Source organism: Ctenopharyngodon idella, chromosome 3, assembly GCF_019924925.1.
Source record: "Ctenopharyngodon idella isolate HZGC_01 chromosome 3, HZGC01, whole genome shotgun sequence".
In the NCBI taxonomy this organism is placed as follows: domain Eukaryota; kingdom Metazoa; phylum Chordata; class Actinopteri; order Cypriniformes; family Xenocyprididae; genus Ctenopharyngodon; species Ctenopharyngodon idella.
This window is the reverse complement of record NC_067222.1, coordinates 57,926,936-57,945,012: the sequence shown is the minus strand read 5'-3', so window position 1 is coordinate 57,945,012 and position 18,077 is coordinate 57,926,936. Positions and strand designations below refer to the sequence as shown.

The 18,077-nt window shown below is 37.4% G+C and overlaps 1 protein-coding gene across 1 annotated transcript in view; it reads left to right on the top strand.

The window, feature by feature from the left end:
- LOC127508754 (NLR family CARD domain-containing protein 3-like) overlaps nucleotides 1-17,807 on the top strand; it is a 43,286-nt gene extending 25,479 nt beyond the window's left edge. The window contains exon 9 of the mRNA XM_051887104.1: nucleotides 16,878-17,807. Coding sequence (XP_051743064.1) covers nucleotides 16,878-17,434 — 557 coding nt within the window. The 3' untranslated portion in view covers nucleotides 17,435-17,807. The remainder of the gene's footprint in view (nucleotides 1-16,877) is intronic.
- The last annotated feature ends 270 nt before the right edge of the window (nucleotides 17,808-18,077 follow it).

The window sequence follows — 18,077 nt, the reverse complement described above, 5'->3', positions numbered from 1 at the left end:
GTCGTAACTTTGCAGATGTTGTTTATGCTCAAACAGCAACATTACACACTAACTGAAGTTAAAAAAAGTCAAATCATAATCAAACACACCTTTAAATGTGGTGTCGTCTGTGAACTTCAGGAGCTTGACAGAGGGGTTTTTAGAGGTGCAGTCATTGGTGTACAGGGAGAAGAGCAGTGGGGAGAGGACACAGCCCTGAGGGGCGCCGGTGCTGGATGAGAGTTTTCCCAGCCTCACTAGCTGCTGCCTGTCTGTCAGGAAGCTGGTGATCCACTGACAGATGGAGGTGGGTACAGAGAGCTGGGTCAGTTTATTCAGGAGGGTATCCGGGATTATGGTGTTGAAAGCCGAACTGAGGTCCACAAACAGGAACAGGAACAGGATTATGGGTGCAACAGTCTGTCAATGGCAGTCCCTTATGAAACTGAACCATTACTACAGTGACCATAGTTCAGCTAAGCCTATAGTATTTGTAGATTTCCATGGTTACCACTACAAATAAACATTTTAACCATGTGTAAACAAAAATATAATCTAATAAATTGTAATTAAGGCAATTTGAATGTTAAATTACCTTTAAAATATAATGTTAAGTAGGAACCATTACCCATTTTACTCTTAAATTATTAATAATTTAAATTCCGATGAGAGGTATCGTATCAGTATCGGCGATTTTGGCCTTGAAAGTATCGTATCGAAAAAATAAGTGGTATCGCCCATCCCTAGTTTAGTGTTTAAAAATGCTCGTCAATGTCAAAATGTTTGCGATATCCAATCAAATCGAAGGAGACGGGATTTACTGTCCACAGAAACCGAGCAGCGCAGCACTTTTTAATGCTTGAAGAATGTGAGCCGAGGTAAGATAAGCAGCTGAACATGACGAGACGATAAAATACAGCAATATTTACAGACTGTTTACGATAAAACGAAGTACATTCATTCCAGAGATGCAACTACTTCTGGCCTTTTTGAACTTTTCATATTTTAATGCCATGTTATTCTCACAATGCACAAAGAAACATTAACGTAGCCTATAGTTTTCAGCATGTCAGATAAGAGTGAATGTTTGTGTAGCCTGTCTGTTGTCAGGATTTCTAATTTCACAATCATTTGAAAATTATTCATAAAACTCAAAATATCATTCTCAAATTTACACTAAAACATGGTAGTAGCCTATGTCCCGTGTTAGGAAAGTATCTAAAATAAAAATATAGGCTTATTTGCTAATTAGTTCACATGCATTATTTTACACACTGGAGATCAAAAGTTTGAATTAAGACTTAATGTTTTTGAAAGAGGAAGGCTGAATTTATTTGATCAAAAAATACAATTAAAAAATATTATAAAATATTTATAAAATTTCAAATAGATGTTTTCTGTGTGAATTTATTGTAAAATATAATTTATTCCTTTGATCAAAGCTGAGTTTTCCTCATCATTACTCCAGTCTTCAGTGTCACATGATCCTTCAGAAATCATTCTAATAAGCTGTATTTTTCATAAACATAAGAATTTTTACACTCTTTTCCACAACTGGACCTGTATTCCATAAAATGACCGAAGCTCCTGAAAGGACAAACACTAGAAAGGCACCATAAAACATTCTGCACTACATTCTAAGACCAAACCAGAGCATTGTTATGGATGGTTTAATGGTAGGTATTGAACTTTAGTGATATTAAACTTCCTGTATGGAAAAGAGATTTGAATTTTTTTTTTTAATTATTCACTATTTGCCATGTGCACCAGGAAAGACAAATTATAATGTAAAGTATGCCAGTCATTCATTAATGTTAATGATAAGCATTTCAATAATAAAAAAAAGCATTTATATTTCTGTACAAATAGCATTTATATTTTTATGTTATTAAGTGGTGTAAAAAACATGTTGGTTTTATTGCTGGTGGGTTTTATGGTGAGGTGTGTTGTGGACCGTGTGATGGGCCGCTTTGTGCTGGAGAGTCCAGGGCCACTTTTTTGCCCCAGTCCGTCCCTGTTAATAACTATGATTGGGACTGTCATATATATTCATAACATTATAATGAGCAGACCAGTGGCAGAAGCAGAAAGTGGATGGTGGGTGGGCCTCTAAAAGTGTGGGTGGGCCAGAATAATTCGCATCGTCCCATGTTTTTCAACTGGCTTAATTTGGGAGGGAAAATGGACCGTCCAGTGGACCGTCCCTCAGTGGTGTCAATTCACTAAATGTCAAGGTATGGCAAGTTCAAATTACGTTATTTAATCTAACAATATTACGTGACAATATCAATTCAAGTAAATCTAGAACGAGATAAGAACAAGACAAAACTGCAGTTACAATATTAACCAACAGCACCAACCGATTTAAAAAATAAGAAAAATAATAATAAAAATAAAAATATTTGGAAATAACCTGGCATGGTAACAGGCAGCTATATGGATAAATAAAAATAACAAAAAAAGTCAGCTCTTGCCTTACGATTCTTTAAAAAAAAAAAAAAAAAAAAAAAAAAAATCTATTCTGATTCGAAACTTGTGACAAACGCGCACACATTAACCCGATCACTTTATTTAGCGTTCAGATTCATCGAATGAATTCATTCCGATTGAAACAAAAGATGTCTAAACATATCCAGTGTTGCCTACTAACTGCTCACTCGTAGCAAAACAGCTAAAAGTATTCCTCATATGTTGACATTATTTATTGTCTTGTCTTTTAATATAGTTTACTTCTACATGTTAAGACATGGTTTCTCAAACCCCTGTACGAGCTGTGTTTGTGATGTTTGAGTTGGGAGAGGCTGTCTGAGGGGCCGTTCACATATCGCTTTCTCCGGTGCGTCCCAATTCACGTACTTATGCACTATTCTATGACGTTTTTAAGTACAAATAGTGTGAGTAGTGTGTTCACACAGAAAATTCCAAAAAGAAAAAGTGCACTTTAAATACCCGAAATATGCACTAAATTAACGTAAAAAACGAAGTGTGGAATGTTGGACACTTCATGCACTCAACTATCGCAGCTTTAATTACATTTCTGAGGAGGAGGGGGGTCAGACTCCGATGATTAATGACAAAATAAGCTTATAAAATTCATACACTACATGGATGAGTACATAGTGCATATGTACATAGTTTATAAGTGCATAGTGTGTCATTTGGGACGCAACTATAGTGTATAAAGTGCATAGTATAGTGCGTCATTTAGGATGTACCTCTTCTTTCCCAAGCGCTCACGCTCCCAGGGCATCTGTCGTTGCTATGATGTCAACATTACAATTTAGAGAATGCAGTTAGCTAACAATATAATAATTTAGGCAATTTAATTTACAAACACTGTTAGAAGTTTAATTGAAGGTAGAAGCAATGAGCTCCTGGAAATAAGGAATTACATATTAACAATAATTAGGATATATAGAAATTTAGGAATGTTCACGTTGATCCAGATGTGTCTTCTGAAGTCCTCGCAGGAGTTGGCGCTGTCTCTTCAAAAGTGTTGGTCATCTGAGGTCTTCTTAAGAGGCTGGATCCAAACTGAAGCTGATGTACTCTTTAGTCACCTCAGGACGGGCGTCCCGAGATAAAACTGAAAAGCAAATGGAGAATTATTAGCGTAGCTGCTTTTCATAACATTAAGCAAAGATAGTCATGTGCAATTGATCTGATATGAGATGGATTATGTGAATGCTTGGCTAAAGAGATGTGTCTTTAATCTAGATTTAAACTGAGTGAGCGAGTCTGAGTCCTGAACATTATCAGGAAGACTATTCCAGAGTTTAGGAGCCAAATGTGAAAACGCTCTCCCTCCTTTAGAGGACTTAGCTATCCTAGGTACAACCAGAAGTCCAGAGTTTTGTGATCTTAAAGAGCGTGAAGGATTGTAGGGCGATAGAAGATCGGTTAAGTACACAGGAGCTAAACCATTTAGAGCCTTATAGGTCATTAGCAGTACTTTATAATCGATACGGAACTTAATAGGTAACCAGTGAAGAGATGATAAAATTGGTGTTATATGATCATATTTTCTTGACCTGGTAAGAACTCTAGCAGCTGCATTTTGTACTAATTGTAGCTTGTTTATTGAGGAAGCAGGACAACCAGCTAATAATGCATTACAGTAATCTAGTCTAGACGTCATGAAAGCATGAACTAACTTTTCTGCATCAGAAACAGATAACATATTCCGTATCTTAGCAATGTTTCTGAGGTGGAAGAAGGCTGTTTTTGTAACATATGAAATATGATTTTCAAAGGACAAGTTGCTGTCTAATATAACACCCAGGTCTTTAACTGTCGAGGATGGAGTAACAGTACATCCTTTTAAATGCAGATTGTAGTCTGAGAGATTCTGTGTACAGGTTTTTGGCCCAATAAGTAATACTTCAGTCTTATCTGAATTTAATAGAAGAAAATTACTAGTCATCCAATGTTTTACTTCTTTAACACACTCTGTCAGATTGGATAATTTAGAGTTTTCATCTGGTTGTGCTGAAATGTATAACTGAGTATCATCGGCATAGCAGTGGAAACTAATTCCATGTCTTCTTATAATATTACCAAGTGGCAGCATGTATATTGAAAATAGCAGAGGGCCTAACACAGATCCTTGAGGCACTCCATAATTAACTATCGTTATCTTAGATTTTTTCCCCTTTTAAATAGACAAAATTGTGACAGTCTGATACAATGAAAAAACAATGAAATGTTCTGTTCTGGTGATGTCTGTTTATTTGTTAATCTAGCCACTGTACTAAATAAGAACCTTGGATTGTTTTGGTTATTTTCTATGAGTTTGCGGAGATGCTCGGCCCTGGCTGCTTTTAGAGTCTTTCTATAACGGGACGAGCTGTCTTTCCACGCGATTCTAAAGACCTCTAAACGAGTTTGTCTCCATTTGCGTTCTAGATTACGAGTTTCTCTTTTGATAGCGTGAGTAATATTGTTGTACCATGGTACAGTATTTTTCTCTCTAACCTTTTTTAATCTCATCGGTGCAACAGTATCTAATGTACTAGTGAAAGTGGTGCACATACTGCTAGTCATTTTCTCAAGATCATTTGTGTGTTTGGGTACAATGAGCAGGTGAGACAGATCAGGCAGGTTATTTGTGAATTTATCTTTAGTTGTCGGAAGAATTGTTCTACCTAGTCGATATCGTGGCGCAATTTGACAAATATCAGCAGTATGCAGTACGCATGTTACAAGGTAATGATCAGTGATATCATCACTTTGCGGTAGAATTTCTATATCAGTAGGATTGATTCCATGTGATATAATTAAATCTAGTGTATGATTAAGACGGTGAGTGGGTCCAGTGACATTTTGTTTGACCCCAAACGAGTTTAGTAAATCTGTAAACGCAGCCCCTAACGCATCATTTGTATTATCTACATGAATATTAAAATCTCCAACAATCAGCGCTTTATCAACGCTGACCAATAGGTCTGAGAGAAAGTCTGCAAACTCTTTTAGGAAATCAACATAAGGCCCTGGAGGTCTATAAACAGTAGCCAAAGCAAGAGATAGTAGCGACTTTTTACTTATATCTGAGAGTGTAACGGTTAGCACGAGAACTTCAAATGAATTAAACCTGTAGTTTGTTTTCTGGGTAACGTTAAGAATATCTCCAAGAATACCACTGCCACGGCCAACCGGACGGCATTTATTTTTATAACAGTAGCCAGGTGGACAAGACTCATTAAGACCGAAATAATCATTTGGTTTAAGCCATGTTTCAGTAAGGCAAATTACATCAAGACTATTATCTGTGATCATTTCATTTATAATAACCGCCTTAGGTGTCAGCGATCTAATGTTTAGTAGCCCTAGCTTTAGAAATGTGTTCAGTAATTTTGCGAATTTCTGGTTTAATCACGATCAGATTTTTTCTAGATCCTTTATTTTTATAGTTGAACCTCACTATTCGGGGAATAGACACAGTTTCTATAGACTGTATTACACTCACATTTCTATCAGTTAAGTGGGCAGAACACAGACTGTGATTTGAGTAACTTACTAGTCATAATGTGCGAAGCATCTTGGAGATGTTCTCCGACAGAAGATCAGCTCCGATTTTGCTGGGGTGCAGGCCATCAGCACGGAAGAGCCTAGGTCGCTCCCAGAAAAGATTCCAATTATTTATAAAGAGCAGCTTCTGTTCAGTACACCAAGACATCAACCATTCATTTAAAGCAAATAATCTACTGAACCTTTCATGTCCACGTCGGTACGTCGGAAGCGGTCCGGACACGATGATCCTCGTCGCGGGCGATGTGGCTCGTACCGTCTCGATCAGGTTCCTGAAGTCCTGCTTCAGCACCTCCGTCTGCCGCAGCCTGGTGTCGTTCACCCCCACGTGCAGAACAACAGCTCCGATGCTCTCAGCGCCATTCAGGATCGCGGGAACCTGCGCAGCGACATGGAGAACACGAGCACCAGGAAAACAGTGACTGCGCACCTTACCTTTAGCTGAGGTAGCGTGAACGTGACGAACGATAGTCACCGATGACTACGGCGTCGCGTTCCGCCTTGCGAAGAGGGGAGAAGCAGTTCCTCGTCGAGATCTCGAAAACCATTTGATCATTCAGTGTCTGTATTGTTTCTTACTTCAATGCTATTTCAAGTAATAATTTGTCCTATTGTTTGTAGTTTTTATTTTTTAATAACAAAGATAAAATAAGAAGAATAACTAATCGTCCAGCCCTAGTTTCAGGTGTTGTTGTTTTCCTGGATGTTCTTGATGTTCAGATTTAGGTTGATATAACTATATATTTTCGAGCAAAGAGTTTTTGGTATTTAAATACTGGTATAAAATGTTTTCATTTTTGTTTACTTTGATGCTAAAATGACATTGTCAGATTTGTGACATTACTTTTTAAGTAATGCTAAAACACTTCTGGTCACTTTCAGAAGTTGTAGTGATCATTTCTTTTCCCAGATACAGTGTGGCCAAAATTATTAGAACAGTAAGATTTATTATTATTAAAAGAAGTCTCTTCTGCTCACCAAGACTTCATTTATTTGATCCAAAATACAGTAAAAACAGTAAAATTGTGAAATATTATTACAATGTAAATCAGCTGTTTTCTATGTGAATATATAGTAAAGTGTAATTTATTCCTGTGATCAAAGCTGAATTTTCAGCATCATTACTCCAGTCTTCAGTGTCACATGATCCTTCAGAAATCATTCTAATATAATGATTTGATGCTCAAGAATTGTGTAGAATTCTTTTCAGAATTATTTGATGAATAGAAAGTTCAAAAGAACAGCACTGATCTGAAATAGAAAGCTTCTGCAGCATTATAAATGTTTTTACTGTCACTTTTGATCAATTTAATGCATTCTTGCTGAATAAAAGTATTAATTTCTTTCATTTCTTTCCACAAAAAAAAAAAAGAACAACTGATGACGACATGGTTTGATGTCTGGTTGACCAATCAGCGGAAAGAGGCGTTTCATTCCCGCCCACATGTAGAGATCAAATATTCAAACTGATTATTTGTTTCCAACCCCAGAAAGAAAAAATGAAAAAAATCAAGCCAATTTTTTTTTCTTTTTTTTTTTTTTTTCTTTTTTTAAATAAAAAACGAAAAAGTGTGGTTCTCTCATTTTTCTGATTTCAATATTGACTCAAACGAATGACCGGAAGATACCCCGATTCCCAGCTCTCTTCGTTCCTGTGGTATGAACAGTAGAGCTCAGCTCTGGTGTCAGGTTCAGACATTCACACACAAAAACAAACTGTTCTACATTAAGATGAAACTGCAAATCTCTAGAAAGATATCTGCATCACAAACAAAAACAGTTAAAACTGAAAGCACTAAAGTTGAAACTACTGTATAAGATCTGGTGCACTATATGGTAGATGTCACATGTTGAATTTAATGTTTTGATCTTTGTATATTTATGTGCTTTTACCCATTTCTGTTAGTGTTTGTGGGTATGTCTCCTCAGCATCACTGTCTTCACTTTGCTCTGAATCAGTAAAGTCCAAGTTATCTGACAAAAAAAGCATCAAATGAGTTTACATTGCAAATGATACATAATGATCAATGAAATTTGATGAATATTACACCTGTGAAAGATCTGAAGGTCTGCACGTAAGGGATTATCCTGCATACCTTCGATTTCTGTTTCCTCTAGTGTTTTCCCTTGAAGATTTGCAAGGGAGCCTTTCTCCATTTCAAGTACCAGTTTTGATATCTTGGCTAACAGTGTTGTGGCGTCTGGAAGTCGATAGTGCTCTCGGTGCACACGAATATCGTGGCCCAGAAAGTCAGCAGCTTGGTCGAGCTCGTGATTTTTTAAGTTTAACACCTGAGCCAGAGTTGCCACATGCTTTCGCAGTTGTGTTGATGGAATTCAGGTTTTTTTGCACCACACTCATTGGTGTAATTCCTCAGACAATCTTATCCTCGATATGGAGTCAAACAATTTGGTCTCCCAAAGGGGAATGAGTTTTCTTCTGGGACTCCACACTCTTTCCTTCACCTTATGAGGTGTGTTAAGGCATCAACTATGTCTGGCTATAGCAACACTGCAACTTTTGGCCCCCGTTTACCCCTAATTTCCACCCGACTAAAACATGCACAAAGTTTTTGTTCAAACTTTGTTAGGCCAGCAGCAACATCCGCACGGAGGGGAGCTATGTCCCTTTCAAGGACGTTTTTTTCCTCCACGTCTTGGGTTAACAGTATTACTTTAGCTAGAGCTGCTCTGCAAAGTTCCCCATAGGCTTGTGCTGATGGGGTCTTTTTCAAGTTCTCAGATGCTAAATCTGCCACCTTTTCAAGATGCTGCTGAAGACACTGAACATCCTCTGTGAAGGGGATGGTGGATGGTTTGTTGAGTGTGCCTCACTCAAGGTAGCCAAAGCTGTGTGGGAAATAAGTTCAGCCCACTTCGTGCTGTACAGCTTTCTGAATGTCTGGGTTGACCTTATCCCCTCAGTGTCTTCTGCCATTAAAGCTCTGCAGTGTATAATGTTACAGATCTTTTGCAATGAGTGACCCAACTTGAGAGCAAGGCTTGGAGTCTGGTAGGAGTGATTTCATCATTAAACCCAGACACCTTCTTGACAGCTTGGATAAGCACCTTAAAATTGGCAGGTCTTACAGCATCCTCAAGAGTCTGTATTGAAAACTCTCTTCCCAGGATCAGGAGAAGTCTACCAACTTCCCGGAGCTTCTGTCGAATATAGTCATATTTAGTGGGATCCTGTCCATGTTTATTGAATAATGACTGGGCCAGCTGAAGAATGCAGAAGTCACTCCGGACAGCAGCAGAGATGTCATCATCTTTCATAACAGTCAACAGCTTCCAAACACCCAGTGATATCTGTTGACACGGGGCTGCATTAGACATTGTTGCCAAAGACAAGACCCTAGTTCTTCCTGGCTCTGCCCGATCCTCCACTGGTCTGGAAAGGCAATTTCGAACGTGTCGTCACAGATCTCTCCGAAGAAACATGGCAGGGCAATACATACAAGGCACAAAATCTTCTGATTTATATTTTTTCTTTGGTTTGTGTCTGAGTTTTAACAACCCTGTCCCACTCGCTAAAACACCTGAACTGTGTTCATAGTTCCCTTTGTTCCTCAGTTTGTCCAGCATTGTTTTGCGTTCTTTTGAGCATTTTGGCAGTGCCAAGACCCGAGCAACATCCACGTTTGTTTTTTCATGGATTTTTAAGTGACGTGTAAATTTTGACTGTGGTTTGCCACAAATGTAGCAGTAATTCTTTTTGTTTACTGAGGACAATATGATGACTGTACACATGGATTTTCCCCAATTCTTGTGCTATCCTCTAAAGACTTTTCTTCAGTATTACCAGTCCTTTTTTCACTGTGGACATCTGATACTTGAACCGGATCTTTCAGCAGAGAGTGTTTACCTGTGAGGTCTTCTTGATGTTGTCTGCCATTTTGAATTTCTGCAGTTGATTCAATGCAGGACACATTTTGTTTGTTTGAGATTGGTTTAGGATGCTCAAGTTCTGAATAAACTGCGCTCTCTTCAGAACTGTCTAAAGAATCGGGTATATAGTCCTGATCTGACATGTCCTCACTGGAAAACTGTTCCTCAGAATTCTGGGGGGAAAAAAATCTAAAAAAGAAAAACTTCAGGAAGGAAAAGTTAACCCAAAAGTGAAAAATGTTTATTTACTCAATCCCTGGCCATCAAATATGCACATGCCCTTCTTCAAAAAAAGCCATATACATCTTTGATGGGTGAGGAAATAATCAGTAAATCATCATTTTTGGGTTAATCAATTCATTTAGAGAGAATTTGATAAAATACGCATTTGATAAAATTTGATAAAATACACATCATAGCAAGTTTTATGCCAAAAGCAGGAGCAAACTAGACAGAGGATAAAACAAACTTGTGGTCGTTTGATGTGATTCATTTATTTTTTCTTTAATAGCATTTAAACAATTAAGAAAGTTGCAAAGGGAAAAAAAAAGGGGGAAAAAAAGATAGTTGTAAAGAAAGTGATAGGTCTATAGAGGCAGAGTGTGTTACTGACGATATGACAGACAGACACACAGATGACAAAAGAGAGAGGTAATGATGGAGAAAGTATGTGCGATAAAGACGGAAGAGAAAATGTTGAAGTAGCAGTGTTAGAGGTAGTGTAAATGAAATTATGATGGATGGACAGAATAAAATAAATAAAAATAAAGATTGAGAAATAAATGAGAGAATGTAACTAGAAAAACAGGAGGGAGAGAGTGATTCAAATATATTGAGGGTAAAAGAAAGTGGTCCAGGTAAAGAAAAAAAAATTCAAAATGTGATGAGTGGAATAACAGTGTATAATCAGTGTGAATGAAAGTGTAAGAAAGATGAGAAAAATAAGAAATTACTAAACAGATGAATTATTAGAGCATGAAACAAAACTCAAGGCAGACACTGAGAAAGTGTGACACAGGCAGACAAATGGAGAGTCTTATATTAAAAAAAGAAAGAAAATATATTTATATACTTATAAGAACAAAATACTGACCCTTACATCTACCCTTACCCTTGACAGGTTCGCTTCATGAGCATATTGTGGCTTGTTTAGTAGCTACTGTCGAGACACACACCAACACTATAGGAATGTAGCAGTCATTCCCGCTGTTAAATTATGTACCACATTCACAGTAATTCAAGCGCGCTCTCTCTGTATCTCCCAGCGCTGTCTAACAGACCGTGTCGAGACACACAAACACTATATGACTGTTATAATGCAGCTAGAGCGGGAATCAACAGCTCGCCGGGACAGCGTTCTTGCACGGATAAGCGTGATTACACAACATTTTAAGATGAAGAGGTGCTCTCTGGTTTTAACTGCAGTAACTAATGTGCTCAATCACAGAATCAAACACTGCTGCATTTTATAAACACATTTCTCATTATGAAATATGTTATCGTTTGGTCCGTTGGGACGGATTGCTTACACACCACAAGCGAACCGCTCCAGAGTTTGAAGCGACTGTTTTGGTGCGAGCGCGATTGCCGTGTTCACATATGCCTGAACGAACCGAGCCAAGGGAGGAAACACACCAGTTTCTGAAACAAATGCTCAGGTGTGAAAACACCCTTATATTAGGGTGGAACCTAAACTCTGTTGGGCACAGGCTCTTCAGGAGCAGGGTTCCCTTACCTTAGTCAAACCCTTTCTAGGTTACACACACACACACACACACACACACACACACACTCACCTCCTCTGATCCATCGTCTGCTTCACAGCTGACCAAACTACTGGACTGTCGTTCTGTCTCAGATATCACCTATGAAATATTTTTAAACATTTGTAAACACAGATAAGCAGGAAATCATGTGTACTGCTTTATGAGAAATATGAGACAAATGTTAATAAAACATTCTTATAACTAACCATTTACTTGATGTAAATCAATATGTCTTTGACAATTAAAGAACATAAGAAATGGATGCATATTTCCAGTGGTAAACACATTACCTGTTGAGTGTCATAAAGTGTCAGCTGAGGATCAGGTGTACAGATCTTGTGGTAGAGAGAGAAAAGGAGTTTAGGGAACATTAATTGCAGAATAACAGATAATACAGGTGAATTCATAGATTAACAGTTAACATGTGTGAGAATGTACTCCAGCACACAGTCCTCACTGGTATGGCTTTTTGTGAGGACAGTATCTTGTCAGCATGAAAAGTCAAACTATGCAACGAATGGAGATTCTGCATCATTTTGCCAAAACTTAAATGGTACATATTACTTCTCTTGCCGATACTGCTTATCGATCTGGTACTTTAACAGTATTCTTATCTGTTCTTTTTGTTGTATTTTCATGAAGAAAAAAAATTAACACTGCTTCATATTCCAAACTGTAAAATAAATATCTATAGCAAAAGAAACTGCAATGTTTGAACAAAATAAAGCATCTATTTGTAAATGCACCAGTGTGCATGCATCGTTTATAAGATACAAAAAATACATGGAAAAAAGTACAAAGAAATGGACAAATACAATAAAACAAAGATTCAAATGAAATAAACAGTGCTTAATTTATTTTTCAGGAAGTCTACTAATATTACTGTTCATATAAATACAACTTACTAGAGAAATCTAATAAGCAAATGTAAAATAACACTGCATTTTCACTTTTAAACTGATAGATCAACCCTTATATAACACTGAAGTTAAGACAAATAAAGTTCCTGCTGAGTGTCATTAAGGCTTGATGAGGATCACCAAACCATAAGACTGTTCTGTCTCAGAAGTCACCTGTGTGGATTCAAATGAACTACTTTACCTATAGAGTATGTCATTGATGTGGAGAAGTTAAACGGTGTTTAGATTAGTATAAATAGATTAAAACTTTTAGAGTACAATAGGCACTTTCAAACTCAAACATCGCTTAAAAATCACAAAGAGCAATCATTTAGAGTAGCATGAATATCTTTAGGTTTACATAATATTTCCATTTGCAACATGGTTGTTTGGAGTTTAACCTATGTTTTATGACAACAGTGTTTTAAAACCTCTGACTATACTGGGAACATTCAAAACCACTCCATATGTTGAAGCTTAATTTGCTCAGAAAACTATGCAGGTAAAAAAAATCATTTCTGTAAATACCTTGCTTCTCCATGGCCAATCCCCATAGTTATCCGTTATCTCCTCCCCGGGACTGATGTCCTTTACTGCGAATGAGCGGAGATGGGGCTTCCGGTCCACAGTGATCGTTCTCATTTTACTGTTGGGGTTCTTGTGGTCATCATTCACAAGTCTGCCCAAAGAATCATCATCTCTGGCAGCATCAATCCTGAAACAGCAAGAACACAACACTAACTGCATGCTGTAATAACACTGACTGAATCTCAGAAGTCATCGCAGGTTTCACTGAATAATTACATCATGTTTCCGGCCAGTCTTCATCCTAGTTCATCATTACTGCTACTGGAATAGAGTCAGAAAAAGCTGACTTTGTATCTCTGGTTGACCTGCAGCTTTGTACATTTTCCAAGACATTGTAAATGAGGTACTGTAATATACTTACCATATTATAGCGCAATTCAAAGAAAAATACTTCAAGTGCACGATGATAAACTCTGTGCCTTCTATTCTTGTTTATTAAGGACTTCTCCTCTGTATTCAACAAGGAAGTCCCCTTTTTGGAAGTGGCGACAACTGAACACTCCTCGACCTATCAAAGGACACGTTAGTCAGGAAAAGGGGCAAATTTAAAACAATACTTAAACATGGGTCTGTGTTACCTTTAAATGCATTTATATATTTTATTTCAAATCCATCCTTATCTTTAAATATGCTGCTTCTTCTTTGGGTTTCAGTTTGGTCCTCTGGGACACTGTAGCTGCCGTCTCCTGCAAAGGCCACATGTTTTTAATCACTTTACAACATGACTTTTAGATTTCACCGACCTAATCAACTGTTTTACACCTTTATTTGTTATAACAGTAAAATTATTAACAATAACGATTATTATTATGTACATAGCAGGATGTAATACCAGGAAGTATCACTAGTTAAACAGTAAAAACATGGACCTTGTGTGTGTTTTAATCATGCTGCTTTCCTCTTTCTCAAACACACTGCAGCTGTCACTAAATTGATCAATTTTACTAACATACACAGACTCTACAGACACCTACGCAACATTACTAACAGCAAACTAAAAGGGGTAATTAAAGCTTAAACTAGGACTAGTTAGTTACAAATGATGAATAATCGTCAGGCCTGAATTGCACAGGGACTGGATTATTGTGAGCCACAGACACACACACCACATAACGAGCATCAACTATACTGATTCACACGCCAACCTCATTAACGTTACCATCATTACACTGCCCACATGTTGACGGCAATAACGTGATTAATCAGTTTAATAATAAATAAAATCTTCACGCGTTGTGAATAATACAGACACGTGTCACCAAAGCTAACTTATAACTGCTAATGCAAATTCATTTGATAATCATCAAATGAACTGTAGAGTATTTCAAACTACTACCAACGTAATATAAAATTAATATTAAAACCGTTTTTAGACTTGAAGTGTAGCTGGTGTAATTTGATCTCAGTTCTCACCTGATGTTTGTTCACCTGGATGATCCGCGCGTGTCTGTCTCAGCAACAGGGAGTGGCGCGAAGAACAGATCATCAAAGAAGGCGTGGTGTTGTGTGATTATTCCTCTTTATTCGATTTATTTTAGTTTTTATTGTTGTTGTTGTTATTTTTCAGGCAGTGTTATTTGTTATGTGGCAATTAGATTAACACACAGTGAAATTATGAGGACTTCTCGCGATCAGCCAATCAAAAGCCTCGATTCCATACACGTGTGTGAATATGCATGAGGAGGTGCAGTACCATTGAGCCGCCTACAGGGGCGCTGTCTCGATGCACAGCTGACACACAGAATCAGATCATTGTGAGCTATGGGGACATGAGCTGAAATGTTGGTTTTGAGCTCCCCCTAGCGATAGAAGCACTTCTACATTGTCTGAATTATGAGGACACCGACCCTGTCCTCATAATACAAAATGTCCCTCTAGTGTGGCGTGTGTTCATATCAATGTCCTCATAAACCACAAAAACCAACACACACACACACACACACACACTCACACACACTCACTCACACACACACTAACACACACTCACTCACTCACACACACTAACACACACACACACACACTAACACACACTCACACACACACACACACACTCACACACACTAACACACACACACACACACACACACTCACACACACACTCACACACACTAACACACACACACACACACTCACACAGGCTTGAATTTAATTCAGCAGCATTTATCCTGAATTACAAATGACATAAATATATGAATGTAAATGATCTTTCAGGTCCAAGTATCAAGACACTCCCTGTGAAGATGAGATTGAACACTGTATGAATTTAAATGAATTTATTAAATGTTTGAATATCAATCTCAGTCAGATCAACCTCATCATGTTCCTCTAGGGGGCAGTAACACACACACACACACACACACACACACACACACACTCTTTAGGAGGCTTTGAGAGATTTGTGTGTGTGAGTGTGTGTGTGTGTGTGTGTGTGTGTGTGTGAGAGAGAGAGAGTGTGTGTGTGTGTGTGAGTGTGTGTGTGTGTGTGTGTGTGTGTGTGTGTTCACCAGACTGCTTTAAAGTGAACAAAATCAGATGAATGTTTTTTTCTTCCTCATGTTGTTTGTAGATGGTCTCTATCTGGGCTAAGCGCTAGCGCTACATGTTTCTACACATTAAAGAGGATTAAAACTCATAAACGGTGACAGTGTTCAGTTCTACAGTATAATACTTTTCAAATAAGACCATTATAATTATTCACGAGAATCTATTGAAAATCCTCGTGTCTGAATATCTGTCAAATATCAACATCCAAACCAACTCTGTGAGGGTCACATGATGTGCTGCACTTTGACACAAAACACTGATGAACAATGACAGACTCATGAAATACAGTGACAGGCTTTGATCAAACTTGTCTTTCTGCAGCTCTTCATTAAAAGCACACCTGTTTTGATCCTCCATTTTAATCTGGAGCGTTTCTTCACAGCAGCTGCTCTTGGTAACAGACCTGAGAGTCGATCACCGAACTGATGGAGGCTTTAAGATTCACAACTACAGATGAGATTCTGTGAGAGAGGAGAAGATCCTAAATCAAGTTCAGATCTGAGACAAATCCTACATGAACTTGTCAGATCTGAACTCAAGATTCTGGAATAGATCCAGACCAGAGCAAAGCATGCTGGGAACTAAAAATACACTGCCCAGTTTCAGTTCAACACAAATATGAGGACCAAACCTGCAAAAACCATAAATACATATATGAAGAAATGTAAAAAAAACAAAACAAATAAAAAACAAATAAATATACAAGGAAATGTGAAAAAAGAAAAATAAATGAGTATTTATACCTTTAAATACATGTGGAAATAAATAAAAGTGGAAATCAATAAGTGCATAAATAAATAAATGAATGAAAAAATAAATACAATTAATAAATGGAAATGAAGGTATAAATACTCATTTATTTTTATTTTTCCACATTTCCTTGTATGTTTATTTAATCATTTATTTGTTTTTGTTTTTTTACATTTCTTCATATATTTATGTATGTATTTATTTATTGTTTTTGCAGGTTTGGTCCTTCACACACAAATGATGAATTGAACTTCAGTTTGACGTGTTTAAATGGATTTTACTCAATTAAATTATGACAGAATATTCAGTAATTGTGTGGTTTTAACTTATTTTAATGAAGTTCATTTAACAAGCAGCAGAAATCATGTTTACAGTGTAGATGAAAAGATGGACAGATTAATAATTCCTGATTGTGATGTTTTATCTCCATCAGATTCCCATCGGCTCACTCTGGATCTGAACACAGTGAATAAACACCTCCGTCTGTCTGAGAGGAACACAGTGATTACTAACACTGTCCCAGAGCGTCAGTCGTATCCTGATCATCCAGACAGATTTGATCATTATCCTCAGGTGTTGTGTAGAGAGAGTGTGTGTGATCGACGCTGTTACTGGGAGATTGAGTGGAGAGGATGTGTGTCTGTATCAGTGTCATATAAGAGCATCAGCAGGAAGGGATGGGGTGATGAGTGTTTGTTTGGATATAATGATCATTCCTGGAGTTTGATCTGCTATTCCTCCAGTTACTCATTCAGACACAATAAGATAGAGACTAAACTCCCTGTAAAGCCCATCATCATCAGGAGAACAGGAGAGTATGTGAATCACTATAGAGTAGGAGTGTATGTGGATCACAGTGCAGGAACTCTGTCCTTCTACAGAGTCTCTGGAGACACAATGAGCCTCATCCACACACTCCAGACCACATTCACTCAACCGCTCTGTCCTGGGTTTATGGTTGGTTCTGGATCATCAGTGAAACTGTGTTGATGAATCAGATCAGGCTGTAGAGAGACTCTACCCATAATGCTTTGAGCTCATGATGAATCAGTTACAGTGAGATGTTATAGAGTCTCTTCATTACATTAATACTGAAATATCATGACACAATAAATGTGTGTGTGTGTGTGTGTGTGTGTGTGAGAGAGAGAGAGAGAGTGCGTGTGTGTCTGTGTTAATGACTCAAAATCACATCATGAAATAAATGTTGAAATATTGTAATAAATGTTGAACTGCAGTTTACATGTATATTGTGTCATGTGGTGTCGTTATGAGGAGCAGGAGTGACACTTACAGATTTAGATCCACTAACCCACTGAAAAATAACATGAATCAATTGATCAATTTAATCATTCAAACATAAATGGACATTTTTACATGTATAAATAAATACATTTAAAACTGTTTATTTGATTCATATTTTAAAACATAGATTAATAGAACAATAAAAAGTACATTAATAAATCATTTTAAATCACTTTTTAAAAAGCATTGGCCAATTGCTTTTCTTTATCCATTTGTCAATCGAGTTAAAAATGCCATTGGTCAGGACACACGTGGAGCAACCAATCAACTTTCACCTCAGTTTGAAGAGCCAATCCTCTGTCACTTGTAAATGTAACACACGCTGTCA